The sequence below is a fragment of the Saimiri boliviensis genome, chromosome 19 (assembly GCF_048565385.1).
Source record: "Saimiri boliviensis isolate mSaiBol1 chromosome 19, mSaiBol1.pri, whole genome shotgun sequence".
NCBI classification, from domain to species: domain Eukaryota; kingdom Metazoa; phylum Chordata; class Mammalia; order Primates; family Cebidae; genus Saimiri; species Saimiri boliviensis.
This window is the reverse complement of record NC_133467.1, coordinates 19188933-19209250: the sequence shown is the minus strand read 5'-3', so window position 1 is coordinate 19209250 and position 20318 is coordinate 19188933. Positions and strand designations below refer to the sequence as shown.

At 38.8% G+C, this 20318-nt stretch overlaps 1 protein-coding gene across 15 annotated transcripts in view; it reads left to right on the top strand.

Moving 5' to 3' along the window:
- Positions 1 to 20318, top strand: part of RABGAP1L (RAB GTPase activating protein 1 like) — a 709048-nt gene that overhangs the window by 663937 nt on the left and 24793 nt on the right. For 12 of the 15 annotated variants that reach the window (XM_074390018.1, XM_010336102.3, XM_074390015.1 and 9 more), the window contains 2 exons: positions 1722 to 1814; positions 14226 to 14336. In XM_074390018.1, the coding sequence (XP_074246119.1) occupies positions 1722 to 1814; positions 14226 to 14336 (204 nt within the window). Of the gene's footprint in view, positions 1 to 1721; positions 1815 to 2161; positions 2462 to 5561; positions 10020 to 14225; positions 14337 to 20318 lie in introns of those variants that run through there. The other 3 variants (XM_010336103.3, XM_010336107.2, XM_010336105.2) reach the window with 2 other exon arrangements.

Here is a 20318-nt window from a genome sequence, read left to right as displayed (position 1 = left end):
TTGATTGAATACTTATTTTAAAAAACAATTTTAAAAATGTCCACAAACAAGGCCTTGTTTTAGGTACCTCTCTGTTAACTCATTTAATTCTCCTACACCATTATGAGGTAGAAACTGTCTATCTGCCATTTTATAAATGAAGAAACTGAGGCTAGGAGAGTTTTTTTGTTTGTTTTAAAAGACAGGGTCTCAGCCGGGCGCAGTGGCTCATGCCTGTAATTCCAGCACTTTGGGAGGCCAAGGTGGGTGGATCACAAGGTCAAGAGATCAAGACCATCCTAGCCAACATGGTGAAACCCTGTCTCTACTAAAAATACAAAAAATAGGTGAGCTGGTGGCACACCCCTATAGTACCAGCTACTCGGGAGTCTGAGGCAGGAGAATTGTTTGAATCCGGGAGATAAGAGGCTGCAGTGAGCCAAGATTGTACTAGTGCATATCAGCCTGGCAACAGAGTGAGACTCTGTCTCAAAAAAAAAAAAAGTCTTATTCTGTTGCCCAGGCTAGAGGAAGTGGATGTTCACATGTGCCATCAGAGTGCACTGCAGCCTGGAGCTTCTGCGCTCACACGATCATTCCATCTCAGTCTCCCAAATAGCTGGGACTATAGGCATGCACCACTGTGGCCTAAGAGAGGTTAAATATCTGTTTACTGAGGGCTGTTTTGCTATACTGTGCTTATTTGTTGATTTTTAAAATTCTGTGAGTCCATAGGATTCTAGTTTTTTGTTTTTTGTTTTTCTCCAAAAAACAGTAAACTGCCGTCTTTGTGGATGACATAATTTTAGCAAGAAATAAATGAGTTGTTTGGATGACTTTCTATTATCTCATACAGCACAATGGTTCTATATTTGAGTTTTCATTGTTAAACATTACAATCTTCTTTCGTTTTAGTATACTACCATTTTATGTGTGTGTGTGTATATATATATATACTTTTTTTTTTTTTTTTTTTTTTCTGGCAGTGGGGGGCGACCTGAGTCTTGCTCTTTCACCCAGGCTGGAGTGCAGTGGCAGACACGATCTCAGTTCACTGCAACCTTAAGCGATTCTCCTGCCTCAGCCTCCCAAATAGCTGAGATTACAGATGTCTGCCACCATGCCTGGCTAATTTCTGTATTTTTAGTAGAGATGTGGTTTCAGGCTGGCCTCAAACTCCTGACCTCAAGTGATCTACCCACCTTGGACTCCCAAAGTGCTGGGATTATAGGCATGAGCCATCACACTCAGCTCATTGTAGAATATTTCTTGTAGCTCAATTTTTTACTTGTTTAAAATAATAATTTTCATTTTCAACATAATAGAAGGATATGAGTGAATTATATTTAAGAAAGTTAAAATTAACACTATTAAATACATTAGCAAGAGAAGGTTGTGACATCAGCAATACTATACAGAACAGAGGTGGACAAAGTGTGGCCTGTTTCTGTAAATAAAGTTTTCTTGGAACACAGCCAGGCTCATTTATGTATCACCCGTTGCAGGTTTTGTGCAATAATGACAGAGTTGAATCTTTGCAACCTAGACTATGGCCTAAAATATATACTGTCTGGACCTTCACAGGATAAATTTCCCAACCCCTACTCTGGAGTCTGTATTTTTCTTCTGACTTTGAGTTGGGCATGTTTCCTTAGGATGCCAGAAATTTAACTAGCAAACACACGAGATTTTTTTCCTAAATGATCTCCTTGTCTAACACAGTACTCCTCAAATCCCTGCAGGTACCAACCAAGAAGCTGAAGAAATATGAGAAAGAATATCAGACAATGCGAGAGAGTCAGCTGCAACAGGAAGACCCAATGGATAGATACAAGGTATGAGAAATATTTTGCATCTATCGAAGTACCTTCTTTTTTGTTTTAAATGAGACTGAGTCTTGCTGTGTTGCCCAGGCTGATCTTGAACTCCTGGCCTCAGGCAGTCCTCCCACTTCAGTCTCCCAAGTAGCTTGGATTACAGGCATCAGCCACCATTCCCCAGCTCAGCAAAGCATCTTTTTTTTTTTTTTTTTTTTCCACTTAAAGCAGCAACTGTGGCAAGTTCAATTCCCTCTGTTCCTCCTTGATTGATTTAGATGCTCTCTGATTATGCTAACTGTCCAGGTATGTCTTCATTTCAGGAGACTCCCAAATAGCCAACCATAATATTTCTTTTCTTTCAGTTTGTATATTTGTAGGTAACTCCAGCTGTTGCATTTATACTGGGAATCTTCATAAGAAGCTGAGAGAAAGAGAGGGGAAAAAGAAAGTGGCTTTCTACTTTCAAAAATGAAACAAAAAGGAAAAATGGCAAAGTACTGTTTTAGCTGTGCATGGTCATATCCACAAAGACTTTTAGCAGGTGAACTGTTCCAAGACTGACAAGGATGTTTCAAAGTTGCCTCTGTCTGTAGCAAATGTTAAAAATACCAACTCACTTGGAAGGAAAAATAAAAACCACAAAGGTATATTGAGCACAGTAATGGTGTTTGTTGCAACCTTTATTTCCAGACAAATTTATGAACAAAAGTGATATTTGACTTACAGTATGAAGTTTCAGAATCAAAATAATTTGTTTAATACATTCATTAATTGTGAATCTCTTTAATGGCAATTAGCAGCACTGTTCCCAGGATTCAATGTTGGGAAACACTTATTTCCAACTTTTTTTTCCAAGTAAAATATTGTCTCTCTTCAACATGCTTTCATTTTTCAGACTCACACAGATGCATAATAGCTTCTTCTCCCTCCACATCAATACACTAAGATAAAAGAATATTGTATTTTCAGCACTGAGCACCAGTGCCAAAAAGTCCTGCCAAGAAATGGACTGTGTGGCATGATTAATTAAATCACCCACATTGGAACGACTTCCACTTTTGTGACTAGAGTTACCTTTATGTGGTCAGAGCTGGACATGCCAGCATAGTCACACAGGACGTCTTCTCTCTGTGGTCGAACTGAATAGCACAGGCTGTATGCAGAGGAACAGAGAAGCAGGATGTAGGTTTTGTTGTCAGACAGGCCTGAATTCAAATCTTGCTCATTTTTTAGAGCACAGGATTTAGTCTTCAAATTGAGGGTTTTAATCTCCACGCCACCGTTCAACATCTTAGACTAGTTATTGAACCTCTTCATCGTGTGTAAAAGGTATAGTATATCGGATTTTTTGATGGATTGTTGCAAGGATGAGGCATGCTGTATGTTAAGGACTCAGCTTATAGTTGTGTTCAAGAAATGGCTGTTATTTTATGAAGGCTACTACGACAAATTATGCAGTTATTACTAGAATAATACCACCTTATATGGGTCTTCTCCTCTAGTCCATTGCTGACTGCTCTCAGTTCTTTCAAGTATTGCTAATCAATACTCTCCCCTTGCTTTCAGAAGTGGTTCAAGATCTGATGATAAAATCCCACATACTGCTATAGAAGATAACTATAACAGTAAGGTGTTAATAGATAATGTGTGAAGCTTAATTTTCACCAGCATCCCCTCAATAAAATCAGCTTTCAGTGTAAATCATATAGCATGCTGCTTTAGAAAGGCTTGAAGGCAGTAATTATAAACTTTTTAAGCATCTAAAATGGAGCTCTCCTTTTGCTTATATTATTCTAATTTTCTTATTACTACCGTTGTTATTAATAAATTCTGTGAAGAGTGCTTTAAAATAAGAGTGAAATGAAAGACCAAACTTGTACATTTAAAATCAGGCTGGAATTGAACTTGTTCTTGTGTCTTAAATCTTTTTCTGTGCCGAAGCAGGTATGTATACATGAATAGTGAGATGTACATTGTTTTTAAAGTACTTATAACATGTAAGATTATCAATATGCGTAGTTTTTGAGAGATCAAAGTAGGATTAAACTTTTTGTTTTGAAAGCAGGCATTACTTTTTAAGTTTGAGTATTGTTTCTTCTTATTTGTACATATCTGATACTCTCTATTGCTATTTCTTTTAGATTATTGTGATAAGTTGTCAGTACATTTATCTAATATCTCTATACTCCTTTAATAGAGTCTAGGCATTTGCCCTGTTAATACACTTGGCAGATTTATAGTTCTTAGATTACAATTATATTTTCAAGGTGGCAATCAACAACATAAGCTTCTAACCATCAATATATTTGGTTTTTCAGATGATCAGTATGTAATTTAAGAAGCCATAATATAATTATCTTAATTAAAGTAGCAAAGTTAGAAAATTCCTTTTACATATTCTAAATTTAATCCTGTGAAGAATAAGATCTCTGTCCTGGGAATGAGCATTTTATAATTCGTAGATCTTGGACTGGGAACCCAGCTCATGTAAACTCTTAAAGACAGACTTGGGAAGATCTTTGAGGGCAATGAGTGAGAACTTGCACCAGTTCAGTAACAACTGCTCTTCAACATTAGAATCTCTACTGCTTAAAAAGTCATTTGTACACCCTAGCTTGCCATCTGACAAGAAAGCTAGGAAGGTTGTAGGAATTTTTTTTTTTTTAAGCCCACATATGTTATATAATAAGATATTTTAAGAGGTATGTCAGTTCAGTGCTATTTCTCTTAGACATGGTAGTGTATGTAAAAGGACTATCAGGCCTGTAATCCCAGCACTTTGGGAGGCCAAGGCAGGTGGATCACAAGGTCAAGAGATCGAGACCATCCTGGTCAACGTGGTGAAACCCTGTCTCTACTAAAAATACAAAACATTAGCTGGCGTTCCTGTAATACCAGCTACTCAGGAGGCTGAGGCAGGAGAATTGCCTGAACCCAGGAAGCGGAGGTTGTGGTGAGCTGAGATCGCACCATTGCACTCCAGCCTGGGTAACAAGAGCGAAACTCCATCTCAAAAAAAAAAAAAAAAAAAAAGACCAGCCTGGCCAAGATGGTGAAACCCTATCTACATGAAAAATACAAAAATTAGTCGGGCATGATGGTAGGTGCCTGTAATCCCAGCTGCTCAGGAGGCTGAGGCAGAGAATTGCTTAAACCCGGGAGGCAGAGGTTGCAGCAAACAAGATCGCACCACTGCACTCCAGCCTGGGCGACAGAGCAAAACTCCATCCCACCAAAAAAAAAAAAAAAAAACTATCACAGGGAACCTAGAGATGGGATTAAAGATCCAAGAATGTAGAGGTAGCTCTCAACAGTCATACTTCTTGCTTTGCAGATATTTTCATGCTCAGGCTATATCGCTATAGTCACCTTTATTCAACACTTAAATCTCAACTACAAAGAAAGGGGTGAAATAGTTTCAGTATAAATTTAAATTTTAAAACTCAAAGTATCATGAAAATCTTCTGGAATTAAGAAGTAGTATTGATTGCACAACTTTGTGAATATACAAAATCACTAAATTGTACGTTTGATTTTTTTTTTTTTTTCTTTTTTGAGATGGAGTTTCGCTCTTGTTACCCAGGCTGGAGTGCAATGGCGCGATCTCAGCTCACCACAACCTCTGCCTCCTGGGTTCAGGCAATTCTCCTGCCTCAGCCTCCTGAGTAGCTGGGATTATAGACACGCACCACCATGCCCAGCTAATTTTTTGTATTTTTGGTAGAGACAGGGTTTCACCATGTTGACCAGGATGGTCTTGATCTCTTGACCTCATGATCCACCTGCCTCGGCCTCCCAAAGTGCTGGGATTACAGGCTTGAGCCACCGTGCCCAGCCACATTTGATTTTTTTGATTTTTTATTTTTTGTTTTGAGACAAAGTCTCACTCTGTCGCCCAGGCTGGAGTGCAGTGGTACAATTTCAGCTCACTACAACCTCCGCCTCCCGGGCTTCAAGTGATTCTTGTGCCTCAGCCTCCTGAGTAGCTAGGATTACAGGTGTGCACCACCACGCCCAGCTAATTTTTGTATTTTTAGTAGAGTTGGGGTTTCATCATGTTGACCAGGCCGGTCTCAAACTCCTGACCTCAGGTGATCCACCTGCCTCAGCCTCCCAAAGTGCTGGGATTACAAGTGTGAGCCACCGCACACAGCCACTAAATTGTACATTTCAAAAACATGAATTTTATAATATATGAATTACATCTCTTCCCCCCCCCCAAAAAAAGAATATTCCAAGATGATTGTCATTTAGCCTACCCTTTTACTTTCATGAACCCTAAGTTATAGCAGAGGTACCTATGTAGAAGCGTTGCAGGAGGGAGAGCTTTCTGTTGAAATTAGAGCTAATTAGTGAGTATTGATCTAATATGTGTCCATATTTATAGGATAAAGGCCAACATAGTGGGTGGTGCATTAATTTTTAACTTCCAGATAGAACATATGTTGTACATTATATGTATACACACACAGACATAAACAGATACAAGCAGGTAATACATTTATATGCACTGCCTGTGCTGTCTGGTCTTGGCATCAGTTTATATTTTAAACTCAGTGAGCACCATAAGACTGCTTATAGCCTTTACCCTTTCTGTTTCTCTTCATGACTAGATTCCAAGAGATAGAAAGGAAACTTTTCGAGGAAGAATGTGTGGAATATTTATTTCACATTTCTTTTATCTTCCTTCCTAACTTGGACCTGGCCAGATTTGTGTAAAATTCTTTGTCTACTTTAATATTTTGGTTTGTAAATTTAGTGGTTGATTTTCTAATGATGTAAAATGTAGGATAAAGATTTGGCTGTAGAAATAATTTAAAAATTATTGGGCCGGGCGCGGTGGCTCATGCCTATAATCCCAGCACTCTGGGAGGCTGAGGCAGGTGGATCACGAGGTCAAGAGATCGAGACCATCCTGGTCAACATGGTGAAACCCCGTCTCTACCAAAAATACAAAAAATTAGCTGGGCATGGTGGCACATGCCTGTAATCCCAGCTACTCAGGAGGCTGAGGTAGGAAAATTGCCTGAACCCAGGAGGCGGAGGTTGCAGTGAGCCGAGATCGCGCCATTGCACTCTAGCCTGGGTAACAAGAGTGAAACTCCGTCTCAGAAAAAAAAAAAAAGAAAAAAGAAAAAAAAATTATTTTTGTACAGGTTCCCAGAAAACACACATTCATCAATATGTGTAGCTGTTTTAGCATATTTTAGAAACATAGTAACTAGCCCTTAATAAGCGAAGTTACCAATTTCAGAAATTAGAATTTTTTTATCTTAAAGAGGTGAATTGTTTCTATTGTGAGGAAAGTTTTCTAGTGATGTTATCAGTAGATGGTACTTTTTGGAGATCTGCAGCCTTCAGCTACCTTTGAAGAATGATATTCTTTTCTGGTTTAATTAAAGAACTACTTGTACAAATGAGAGTTAAGCCTTAAAAAACACAGCTAATTAATTAAATTCGTTGAATCTCCCAAAGCATAATAAAGGTTACCTGTTCTAGATGGGAAAATACTAAAAGAATCTGGAATGTTTAAACTCTCTTGGATTTGGGACACAGATAGTGTTATAAATACATAATTTCTAATTGACGTGTCTTATACATGTTCAGTACAATTAAATTTAGACTGCTTAACCTCATTCTTGAAATTAACCATAGTAATTTTTAAAATCAAAATGTCATTTAAACAAAGAAAATGATTCCTCTATGTTTACAGAGTTTTTCTTGCATATGCTAATTTTTGCAGCGCAATTGCCCCTACATGTAATTTCAAATGAAGCTATTATGCATAGTAAAAATAATACAAATGAAGTATTTGAAATAAAGGTTAATTGTACTTTTTTGCCATCCTTACATACCTATTAAAATAGTTTAGAGTACTTATCACATTTCTTTTAAACTTGACAAATGAAGAAAAGTTTAAATTAGGATACATTTCTTGCCTATAAAAAAGAGGGAGTAGACTTTTTTTTTAAAAAACCTTTGGGCCCTTTTCGGTGTTAGACCCTTTCTTACTCAGAGGAGTCAAGATAAGTGAATTCAACTTTGAAAAATGTTTTTCTGGTTGGGCGCAGTGGCTCACACCTATAATCCCAGCACTTTGGGAGGTGAGGTGGCCAGATCACTTGAGGTCAGGAGTTCGAGACCAGCCTGGCCAACATGGTAAACCTGTCTCTACTAAAAATACAACAATTAGCTGGGTGTGGTTGCTCACACCTGTAGTCCCAGCTACTTGGGAGGCTGAGGCAGGAGAGTCTCTTGAACTTGGAAGGCAGAGGTTGCAGTGAGCCCAGATTATACCACTGCACTCCCACCTGGGTGACAGAGTGAGACTTGGCCTCAAAAAAAAAAAAAAAAAAGAAAGAAAAATTTTTTCTGCCATAGCCAATACACTTACATTTTATGATTTTTTCACATCCTAAAAACTGCTGGCTTTTGGAAATACTATGTTATGAAATAATGTGCTTTTAAGAAACAGAAATAGACAGGAGGATGGTTTCTGTATGCCTATGACAACTTAACGATAAACTTCAGAAGGTTGCCACTTTCTCTTTGAGCTTGGATAACGCAGAGTTCATTGTTGTAGGATGGTGAAGACGCAAAACTAAATCCTTTTGGCTTCGCAAGCAATATAGCTAAAAAAGGAGCGGGCGGTTTCTAACAATGCTGGTCTGCTCACTCCCTTACATTAGCACTTGGGGGAAGAATATGCGTTAGGCACACTAAGAATTTCTAGTGTGTTTATTGATGATCTTCAGAGTTTTCAAGAAACTTGCTTTAATTTTTAGGAAGTTTTCTTTTCTGTTTAAGTATTACTAAGAGTATTACCTGTCACTAATATGTTTCTATGTTGTTTAGAATGCATTTACTTTTTGAAAATTTGATTTGTGTAATAGAGTAGAGCAAGGATCTACAAACTGTGGTTTATAGGCCAAATCTGGCTCACTGCTGGTTTTTGTAAACCAAGTTTTATTGAAACAGCCACACCTGTTTATTTATTTATTGCGTATGGCTGCTTTTGTATGACACTGGTAGAGTTGAGAAATTTCAGCATAGACTGTGCGACCTGCAAAGCCTAATATATTTACTGTCTGGCAATTTACACTAGAAACTTGCTGAGCCCTGTGTAAGACTATAATCTAAGATAGTTTTTCAAGTGCTTAAAGAAATGCAGTCTGTTTGGCCAGCTGTCATTTATTACTGACAAGATTTTGTTTTTAGTTTGACATTTAAAAATTTGAAAATTTCTACTAGAAAGTTAAAATTGGATGTGATGGGTAAAGGCGGGAAGCACAAAAGGTTCAAATATTCATATTTTTTTCTCAGATCTTCACTTATGGACGACATAGATATTTAAATGTTTTATCTGTAGGCATTTGAAAACTTGAATATGAACGTTATCAACTCTTTTAAAAGAGGTATTCAGAAGAAAATACGTGAGAGTTGAGTGTGTTGTTGCTAATACATTTGCACTGCGTCTTTTAGGAAAACATTTTCTCCTGACCCTTAAAAGTCTTTAAAAACACGTGCCAAAAATTCATCATAGCAGCAGACAACACCCAAAATATTGAGCTAGGGTTTATAAAGCTGCCTCCCTCCTTGTCATTTTTTCCTTTAAAGCTTACTTTACTTTTAATTGCTAGTTCACATTTTTATGGCTTCTCATTTTGGAATAAATGACGTTCACAATCCCTTGAACTGCTTCACCCAGACTTCAGCCCCTAGGTAAAACTGAGATCTGGGATTTTTTGCATTACCCTGCCCAGCAATTTCCTTCTTTTGTCTGAAGATGAACTATTTTGCAAGATTTCTGACCTTATCATATAAGGAAGTTCCTTCCACCCAGCTTTGACAACATAGTATCAACAACTCACACCGTAGTTGCTAATAGTTCCACATACGGCATTTTAGTCGTTCATGCAAACTAAGCAGCATTGTGGAGAGGGAGGAGTTTTAGGATATGAGTCTTCCTGAGTTGAGACTTGCCCACTGGCTGCCTCAAGTATACTTTGTTCCATTGAATGTTTGCAGTCACAGAGAGAACTTAGAGTTATATGACACTCAAAGGAAAAGCAAAAGAGCATTAAGAAGTGTCTGTTTTTGTTATTGCCATTTCATAAATATTTTAGTAGGTGTTCAATTTCATTGGATATTCTTTTGTTTTTTTCAATTGTCTTTGTACCTATGATTGAAAACGGTAGTTGGTCTATGACTTTTGAGGAGGTAAGTTTTTTTTTTAATCTATGTATGTCTGTAACATCAGTGTCTCTGTCTTTGAAAAATGCAGTATCCTCCTCCCAAAAGTTACTAACCAAACTTTCCCAGCTGTACATCTCCTATCCATGAGGAGAGAAAGTATGAGGACAGTTGTTATCTGCTTTTTATTCAAATGGTGTCAGTTGTTATGAGATGGGGGAGTATATGTTTCAGATAGTGTGATGTGAGTTTTAAGAGTTACGTAAGCAGTGTCTCCTGTAATCTTTTCCGAAAGGCAAGAGGGAACCAGTTTGCCTGTTTTGTTTACAGGCTTTGAGCATTCAGCATGTCTGCTTGTGCAAACTTACAGCATGTGAATTTCTCTGGGATGACTGAAGTTATTGGCGGTGACTTTAAGTCTGTCTCCCCCGGACAACCCTTGTCAACATTTCAAAAGAAACCAGGCAGGGTTACTACCTTTCCCAAGTCCATGAAAACCAAACTATCTTCTCCATTCTAGTATACAGGCAAACTTTTTCTGGAATCAGTCAATTTGAAAACAGTTTTGGCTCCTTGAGAAGAACTAGAAAAGACAGCCAAGTAATATCAGCTCTGTTTAACCCTCAGTAAGTAAGTGTGGCAAGTTCTTTGTAGAAAATCTCCATCTCAGTAGCAGGGTCTCACTGTAGTGCTCAGGAGCACTCAGTGGCTCTGGGGGACTCATGAGGACACCCCTGGGTTCATACTTCGGAGGACGATACTGCATTTTTGGCCCCATAGCTTGCTTTCCCACTTGTCTGTGAGTGCAGAGCAGGAGTCTGACATTTCCCACTGTACTGCTTGCTTTGCAGACACTGAATTGAAGCTTCTTGCTAAAGCAAAAGCCAGTAGGCTTGCCCTCTAGGCTATTTTGCTTTTCAGGGACCCTGAGACACTCAGTTTCCCCCAAATCTTTTCCCACCCTTGCCCTTACCCGTTTAGCTGTGTGTCTGTAAGGAAGGGTTTCATTGCAACAGTCATTGTAATGAGAAGTTCCTAGTCAGAATTTCAGCTGAACTCACACCTTTTTCTTATGTAACAGATAATCCATCAGACATGTATCTCTTATCAACAGTGAAGTAGCTACCTGGTATGATTTCTAAATACTTGAACAGAGTACTTTTCCACGAACATCCTATGACTTTACTTGGAGGTTAACTTCAACTCAATTCTAAGCATATAACTGTAACCTTTTCACTGGCAACATTTTCACTTGTGCCCAATGAATGTGATGTACATAATAGTTGAGGGAGCTTTTTGTACTTGGGGGTTCTACAAGTACAATTTCAACAGCAATAGGATACTTAACTCAGGAATAGCTGTTGAAGTAGCTTTATCCTAGTTTCTTGAAGAGATGTGTCAAAAAATGAGAAAACTCTCTTCCCTGCGTAAGCGGCCTGCATTGTGAAATAAGTCATGTTGAAATTGTGCTGGTATTGTTACTCTTTCCTGGCTATTTGTTGAAATTTGTTGAAAAAGTTTCTCATCTTTTTTTTAATCTACATTTTCTACAAGAAATGAAAAGGAGTAATAGTGATATCAGAAATAAAGTCTAACTCTCCAGCCCCTGCTAGAAATCGTGTTACTTAGGCAAAGATTGAAAGATTCCACTGTAGAAGCTCTGGCTTTTTAGAAATCTGTTTTTTAGTCTCCACATTTATCGTGCTTCTGTGGGAGGGTGGTACTTCTGTAGACTGAGGGAACAGACAGAATCCGATGAGGACAAGTTGCCCCTACAAGAGCATACACAGTCTTCTCAGGAACATCTGGGGAAAGAGTTCCTAGCAAGGCAGCACTTCTGAGGGGTTACATTATAAACCTTGGTCAAAAAGGAGGATTCAGTATGGTTTTGTGTAGAATATGACCTTCTAACAGAAGTGGACTTAAACATTTCTTTTTCATTTTGGCATCTTATCCCTTCCAATGGAATTAAAATTCTGACTTGCTTTTTTTCTTAATAAAACTATTTTTAAATCCTATTACAAATATATATTCATTGTAGAAAACTTAAAAACATTTTTAAAAGGACAAGGACGACAATAAAGAAAATTCACTACCTATAGTTAATATCTGTTGTTTATAGTGTTATATAATGAGATTCTCCAGTTATTTTTTATTTATTTTTCCTACAAGGCAGCATAAGCATTTCCTGTTACTGGATTTTTTTTTTAACTTTTGTGACAGATCTTACTTTGTCACCCAGGCTAGAGTGCAGTGGTGCAATTTTGGCTCACTGCAACCTCTGCCTTTCAGATTTAAGCAATTCTCCTGCCTCAGCCTCCCGAGCAGCTGGGATTACAGGTGTACATCACCATACCTGGCTAATTTTTGTATTTTGTTTTAGTAGAGATAAGGTTTCACCATGTTGGCCAGGCTTGTCTTGAACACCTGGGCTCAAGCAATCCTCAGGCTTCAGCCTCCCAAAGTGTTGGGGTTATAGGCACAAGCCACTGCACCCAGCCTTCTCCAGTGTTTTAACACTGAGTGGAATTCTATCATGGATTTATTTAAAGTATTTAAGTGATTTGGGATTGTTTTTATCTTTTTTAGTAGATATCTTTTTCAATAATGTTTAACATTCTCCAACTATTCTATTTTTTTCTTTTCCAAAAGAAAAGACAGAAGTAGGCCCTGGTGGCTGGTATAATCAAGGTGCAAGTTCGTCCTTTAACTTCTCTGATGGCCTTTCCTGTTTGTGGATCCTCTGCCTCTGTGAAAGCCTCAGACTTTGCCCTTACTATGTGTTTCTTAGCCCTTTTAAAAAACAGAAAGAAGAAAGAAACTGTCTTCCTCTTTTTTTTTTTTTTAGAGACAGAGTCTCGTTCTGACGCTCAGGCTGGAGTGCAATGGCACGCTCTCAGCTCACCGCAACCTCCGCCTCCTGGGTTTGAGCAATTCTCCTGCCTCAGCCTCCCTAGTAGCTGGGATTATAGGCACACACCACCACACCCAGCTAATTTTGTATTTTTAAGTAGAGACAGGGTTTGACCATGTTTGTCAGGCTGGTCTCAAACCCCTGACCTCATGTTCCACCCGCCTCAACCTCCTAAAGTGCTGGGATTACATGTGTGAGCCGCTATACCTGGCTGTCTTTGTTCAATATAACAAACACCAGGTTGTTACATAGAAGGTAAAATTAACTTCACCTTACCTGGTATGCTATGATAAACTATCTTTCAAAACATATATTTATCTTCTGGTTTTGTATCACTGCTTTGTCTGAGTTTTTGCCGCTTTTGCAGAAAACACTGTTAGGAGTGTAAATGTGAAAAACAGGAAGGTCTCATCACATTAGTCTTTCCTGTCAGCTCTCTTTTAAATCTCCTGTAACTGTTAACAGTAGCAAAGAAAGCACTTTTGATACTTTGGAATGGAAGACAATGAAATAGCTATTCTGAAAATAGTTGTGAACATACTACGTTCATAATGTTTAGTTACTTGCTTTATAAGAATTAGTGACTTTTTTTTTTATCATGTAACTTTGTTTCAGATTTTTCAAGATGGGGTGCAGAAATCCTCAGTAATTTATTTTACCCAGGATGTTTTAATTTGAAGTTTAAAAAAAAAGAAAAAAAAAACTAGCGCTGTTATAAGGACTGTTGCTCTCACACAAAAATAGGTGTTTGGAAAAGTATATTCTTACTCAAAGAATAAAAATGTCAGCTGATAGCAAAGTCATGAACGATGTGTCATGATTCTTGATTTACTGCTCTTAAATATACTCAATTAATATGATCCCTGTCTTAGAAAAACAATTTGAAGAAATGTCTGGTGCTTCCCCCTGTTTCATTCCTCCTGTGTCTTGTGGCTTCTCTTGAGGTCAAGGGGGAGACTACTGTGCATGTTCCAAATGAAGAATTGCTTGTGTCTGTGTTCTAGGTCTATATAAAAACCTCGCAGGATTGGGGGGTATGTTCGGAAATTCTGCTCTTTTGGCACTTTTTTTTTTTTTATGATGAAGTTCCACCTTGAGAGTTTAAGGGACAGTTTCACCGCGTAGAGAACCACATCTGCATTGCTAGCCAAACTCACTGCTGTTCCCCAGACAGCGGTCCTGCCTTCCTGTGCCACCTGCGCCTTCCCCTTTTACACCTTTGAAAGTTCACTTGTTGCTTGTTTTTCCTCACCAGTTCTGTTCATTTCTGTACGTCCAGGCACTAATCCTCACCTCCGGCTGTGGCTTTTTTTCTGCAGAGGGAGAACCGAAGATTACAGGAGGCCAGCATGAGGCTGGAACAAGAGAATGACGACCTTGCCCACGAACTAGTAACAAGCAAAATTGCCCTACGGAATGACTTGGATCAGGTAAACTTGTCATTCACTGGGTAGAAATGAGACTGTGATGATTTCCTCAGGACAAAGATCAGTGTGTTCTCACCACGTCCCCCTACCCCATCCTGCAAGCTTGCTTTGTTCTTAACTTTGTTTTTGATGAAGGGGCAGGTGGCAGGGACAGTTTGTGTTAATTGGAGAGAGTGGAAAACAAGCCTTTGAGAAAGGTTTGGGTCATTTCTAAATAGCATGTGTGACATACTTTCTTTATACCTCTAAACTCTGTTATGCCTTTGTTGATACCTTTCCTGAACCAATGGCTCTCAGCATAATTATCTGAAAACATCACTCACCAAGAATATACCTGTACTAATGCCACTCTAACCATAGACACCTTACTTTTTGTTCCAGTAAGAATTCTTCTCTATAATAAATGTGAAGTTTTATATGAAGTACCTACATTAAGAGTTGGATTGTTGGACTGATAGGCATCTGAGTGGCTAAGAGCCAGACGGCCCGATTGTGATTGCTGGGGCCACCACTGTGAACCCTGGGCAGTTCTTAAGCTGTCTATAGGTGTAAAAGTGGTCTCTTATTCAGGTGGCATAAAAATTAAATTAAATAGCTGGATACAGTGGCTCACACCTGTAATCTCGGCACTTTGGAAGGCTAAGGCAGGCAGATCACAAGGTCAGGAGTTCAAGACCAGCCTGACCAACATAGTAAAACCCCATCTCTACCAAAAATACAAAAATTAGCCTGGGGTGGTGGCATGTGCCTATAATCCCAGCTACTCGGGAGGCTGAGGCAGGAGAATCACTTTAACCTGGGAGGCTGAGGTTGCAGTGAGCCGAGATCATGCCACTGTTCTCCAGCCTGGGCAACAGAACAAGACTCCATCTCAAAAACATAAATGAATAAATAAAATAAAATTAAAATAAGTAAAGCACTTCAATAGTACATGTTCATTAGATGCTAGTTGTTGCTAGGAAGACCTTACATTGTTGAGTGTCCCTTGTTCTTTCCAACAAAGCTGACAGTCTTAGGACCTCCTGCTTTTTCTTGCAAGCATTTTCAGAAACAATTGGCAATATGGAAGCAGTCTTGTGCAGGTTTAAAATTACCACTCTATTTTCTGACTTCTACAAAGTAAATATCCCCAACAGATAATGGAGGGTCAGAAAAATTGACACTCAAACTGTTGCGTCTGTAAAAGAATCATTGACCTGTGGTGTAATTGACAATATTTAAAATACAAATCCACTAATAACATAAATCTGCTTAAATGTTTAAAATTAAAGAACAGCTGAAAATGGTCTCTGCCACAATTCCTTTTTTCCCATCTAGATAGCTAATTTTGTGGCTCAAAAGTTTTAACCATACTAAAGTCAGAGATAAGACCCCATGTTCAGGAAAACAGTGCTGTCTGGGAGAGGAGGACGCAGCGAGCTGGCACTAAATGGAGTTAGAAAACAGCAACAATAACTGTGTTGCTTGAGACACAGGATAGGGAAAGTAGAAAAAGCAGCCCAGAGAATTGTTTTTTAAAACGTTGTGGCCCTGTTAACCAGAGACCTCATCAGCCAACCCCTTTGGAGACGTGGAATGAGAAGTATGTGATGAGGAGAATCAGAACCGGAGAAGGTAGCAGGATCTCCATTCAATCAGGGTCGACTCAGCCTTACCTCAGCAGTCATATTTTTGTATGAATGAGACTGTAGTGATAAGTCAGTGCTCTAATGAAAGTCTGGTTCTATGTTCACTTTACAAATGGTCTTGATTCACACTTGATTCTGCCATTTCGAATCTTTTATCCATTAATAATTTTCTCACGATGGCTGACTAAATGAAACAATTTTTAAACAGTTGTATTCAGTTGGGATGCAGTGAAATGAGTTAAGCAGAGTTTCAAAGTTATTTGGGAAATGTAGTTGGTAATAAGTGTTAAGACTTCAAAAGGTTTAAGCAATAATAAAATTAAATTTCTCCTGAGTACCTACTATGTGCCAAGCACTAAATATAGCAATTTATAAACATCATCTCATTTAATCTCCCTAATGACTCCAGGAAGCAGTTATTCTTTTAATCCTCCATGTCATAAATGAGGAAACTGTATAGATGAAGAAACTGGAGATCCTCCGACTTGCAAAGCTATCCTAAAAAAATTAAAATTTAGTAAAAAAATGTATATACAAGGTTGTTAACTGCAGTGTTACTTATAAGAATAAAAAACAGAAATATGATAATGTCTATGTTCACTAGTAGGGGAGAATAACAGTTTGTCTGTAAAATGTCTTACCGGAATAATTTTTTTAATAATGGGAAGATAATTATATAGTATTTTTTTAAATACTTTTTTTTCTTTTATAATGTTTGCATCTGAATTGCAAGGGCTACTGGCTGGCATTGGGTCATCTTGTAGGGAGGGGAACCATAGATAGGGAAGAAGCCCACAAAGAAAGACATCAAAAAGTGACTGCTAGGTATCTCTGGGTGGTAAGATTAAATCTAATTTTTACATTCATCTGTATACTTTTTTCCAATTTAGAATTTATAGAAGACCTTAAGTTACCTAACCACCATTGGTTAAGTAAAAATGAATATTAGAACTTTTCATCAGAAAAATAATGAATATTATAATATTCATATTATGCATGAATATAATACTAAATAATATATATAACTTTAATAATCAGAAAAAATATTATCTTTTTTTTTTTTAAATTGAGACAGAGTCTCACTCTGTTGCCCAGGCTGGAGTGCAATGGCATGCTCTTGGCTCACTGCAACCTCTGCCTCCTGGGTTTAAGCGATTCTCTTGCCTTAGCCTTCCAAGTAGCTGAGATTACAGGTTAACACCACCACACCTGGCTAATTTTTGTATTTTTAAGTAAAGACGGGGTTTCACCATGTTTGTCAGGCTGGTCTCAAACCCCTGACTCTGTGATCCACCCACCTCACCAGGAGAATCCTTTATGTGAGTCAGTCTGGAGTGACTGCCGTTTTAGGTACTCCTGAAGAAATTAATTATTGAGTACCTGGGCACCTCATGATGTGAATGCTAGAACAGCCTGTGAAGAAAAGATTCCATCAGGCAGGGCCTTCTTTCTTCCTCTCCCTTCTCTCTTCCCTCCTTGACGCTTTTCTTGTCTTTTAAGAAAAGTAAATATGGCCTGAACCCTCTGTTTTGGAGCTTCTTACCTAGATGAAAGAATAAAAACTGCTATTTCATGTGTATTTCCTCTTAACTTCTGATTTTGGAGTTTCTGCCTCAGTGGGGTTTATTTGCCTACCAAAAAGCTGTCCCTGCAGTTGAAGTGACCTGCCCCACCAGGGGGGTCTTCCAGGAAGGGCCCTAGCCTGAAGGTAAAAGTACCAGCTTTGCTGGCCTTCACCCAGTTTACCCAGTACTTTTTCATTCCCAGTTCATTAAAACCAGATCTCTTAATTAAAATAGCAAAACACTGGCAAGCTTTAAACAAATATGAAAGCAGATTGTATTTAAGACAATATGTAAAAGGCCGGGCGCGGTGGCTCAAGCCTGTAATCCCAGCACTTTGGGAGGCCGAGGCGGGTGGATCACGAGGTCGAGAGATCGAGACCATCCTGGTCAACACGGTGAAACCCCGTCTCTACTAAAAATAGAAAAAACTAGCTGGGTGTGGTGGCGCGTGCCTGTAATCCCAGCTACTTAGGAGGCTGAGGCAGGAGAATTGCCTGAGCCCAGGAGGCGCAGGTTGCGGTGAGCCGAGATCGCGCCATTGCACTCCAGCCTGGGTAACAAGAGCGAAACTCCATCTCAAAAAAAAAAAAAAGACAATATGTAAGCAGATGAACACTAATTAGGTAATTAGGTAATTAGGTACTTTGCAAAAATAAATCATTCCTTACTGTTATCATTTTAGTGCTAGTTTCATGCTTCTTGGGCACCAAAGCCTCTTCAGCTTTTCTATCTGACAGAGCCTTCTTTTCTGAGAACTGACTCTCTCTCAGAATCCTGAAATACAGATTTCTCAGGCCGGTCGAGGTGGCTCACACCTGAATCCCAGCACTTTGGGAGGCCAAGGCAGGTGGATCACAAGGTCAAGAGATCAAGACTCTCCTGGCCAACATAGTGAAACCCCATCTCTACTAAAATACAAAAATTAGTTGGGTACAGTGGCACGCATCTTAGTCCCAGCTACTCAGGAGGCTGAGGCAGGAGAATTGCTTGAACCCAGGAGGCGGAGGTTGCAGTGAGCCGAGATCACACCACTGCACTCCAGCCTGTGGCGACAGAGCAAGACTCTGTCTCAAAAAAAAAAAAAAAAAAAAAAAAAAAAAAGAAAGAAAGAAAAGATTTCTCAGTGATTAGAAATGAAAAAAGGTCTAACATCTCCATTTTCGTTTCTGTTTGCTACCTGCTGTCAAGCTTTTTCTGTCCTTTCCTATTTACAAGGAACAGAAGAGAAGAGACAGAGACATGATTCGTACTATCCTGCTGAGGACCAGGGGCCTAGGTGCCCCCTCACCATAGCAAGTTCCATTAGACCAGAATCTACATGAACTAAGTGGAAAGTTATTTTGTTTTGTTTTAAGTTGAACAACTGGCCTGGTTAGTTCTTTCAGCAATCATTTCTCAAAGATCCTCATTTCTGATATTAAGGCTGAGTCTTTCCTAAGGTTATTGGTTAATTCATGATTAAATCACACATTGCAATGCTCGTTTCTCTCATATATATGTAGCAGAAGACTTAGATTGCAATTCGAACTTTAAATATTAATGAGACATTATAAGATGTTGGTAAGTGTTTAGACTTAATCATGACAATGTTTCTCTCAATCTATCAAATTATGGCAAAGGCTTTATAATTTGGGCTCAAAAGTAGAATTTGAATATTTATGTGCTTAGCATTTTATTCATCAACATTAAAGGTAATTCCTATTTAAGTGAGGTATAGTGGTTGGCTGTACAAAGATTCAAAAAAACCACTGTTAGAGGGATACACAAGTTATTTTGGATCTGGCCCTACTCTGATGAACAGAAGAATTGTTCCTACTTTTCTGTTTAACGTAGCAGAGAAACTGTGGATTAAGCTTCTTGAAAAAATGGACTCTTCCTCCCTATAGGACCCACAGCAATTGCTGCAGATGTTGTATATGGTAACAGTAGAAATAAGTGAAGTTGCTTTAATCTTGACCTAATGAAGACTGCTTGGCAGAAAATGTACAAATAAAAATAATTTATCTTCTTAGCATATATATCTAGGTGTTTTTGAAAAAAATTCCCAGGGAAGCGTTTTTCCCCTTTTCTTTTTCTTTTTTTTAAAGAAATATTTTTTTAAATTGCACTTTAGGTTTTGGGGTACGTGTGCAGATCATGCAGGATTGTTGCGTAGGGACTTACGTGGCAAGGTGGTTTGCGGCCTTCATCCCCCCGTCACTTATATCTGGCATTTCTCCCATGTTATCCCTCCCCAACCCCCCCCCTCCCCATTGTTCCTCCCCTACCCCCCCAACAGGCCCCAGTGTGTGATTCTCCCCTCCCTGTGTCCATGTGTTCTCATTGTTCAACACTCACCTATGAGTGAGAACATGCGGTGTTTGGTTTTCTGTTCTTGTGTCAGTTTGCTGAGAATGATGGTTTCCAGATTCATCCATGTCCCTACAAGGGACCCAAACTCACCTTTTTTTTATGGCTGCATAGTATTCCATGGTGTATATGTGCCACATTTTCCTTGTCCAGTCTATCATCAATGGGCATTTGGGTTGGTTCCAGGTCTTTGCTATTGTAAACAGTGCTGCAGTGAACATATGTGTGCATGTGTCTTTATAATAGAACAATTTATAATCCTTTGGGTATATACCTAGTAATGGGATTGCTGGGTCAAATGGAATTTCTATTTCTAGATCTTCGAGGAATCACCACGCTGTCTTCCACAATGGTTGAACTAATTTACACTCCCACCAACCGTGTAAAAGTGTTCTTATTTCTCCACATCCTCTCTAGCATCTGTTGTCTCCAGATTTTTTGAT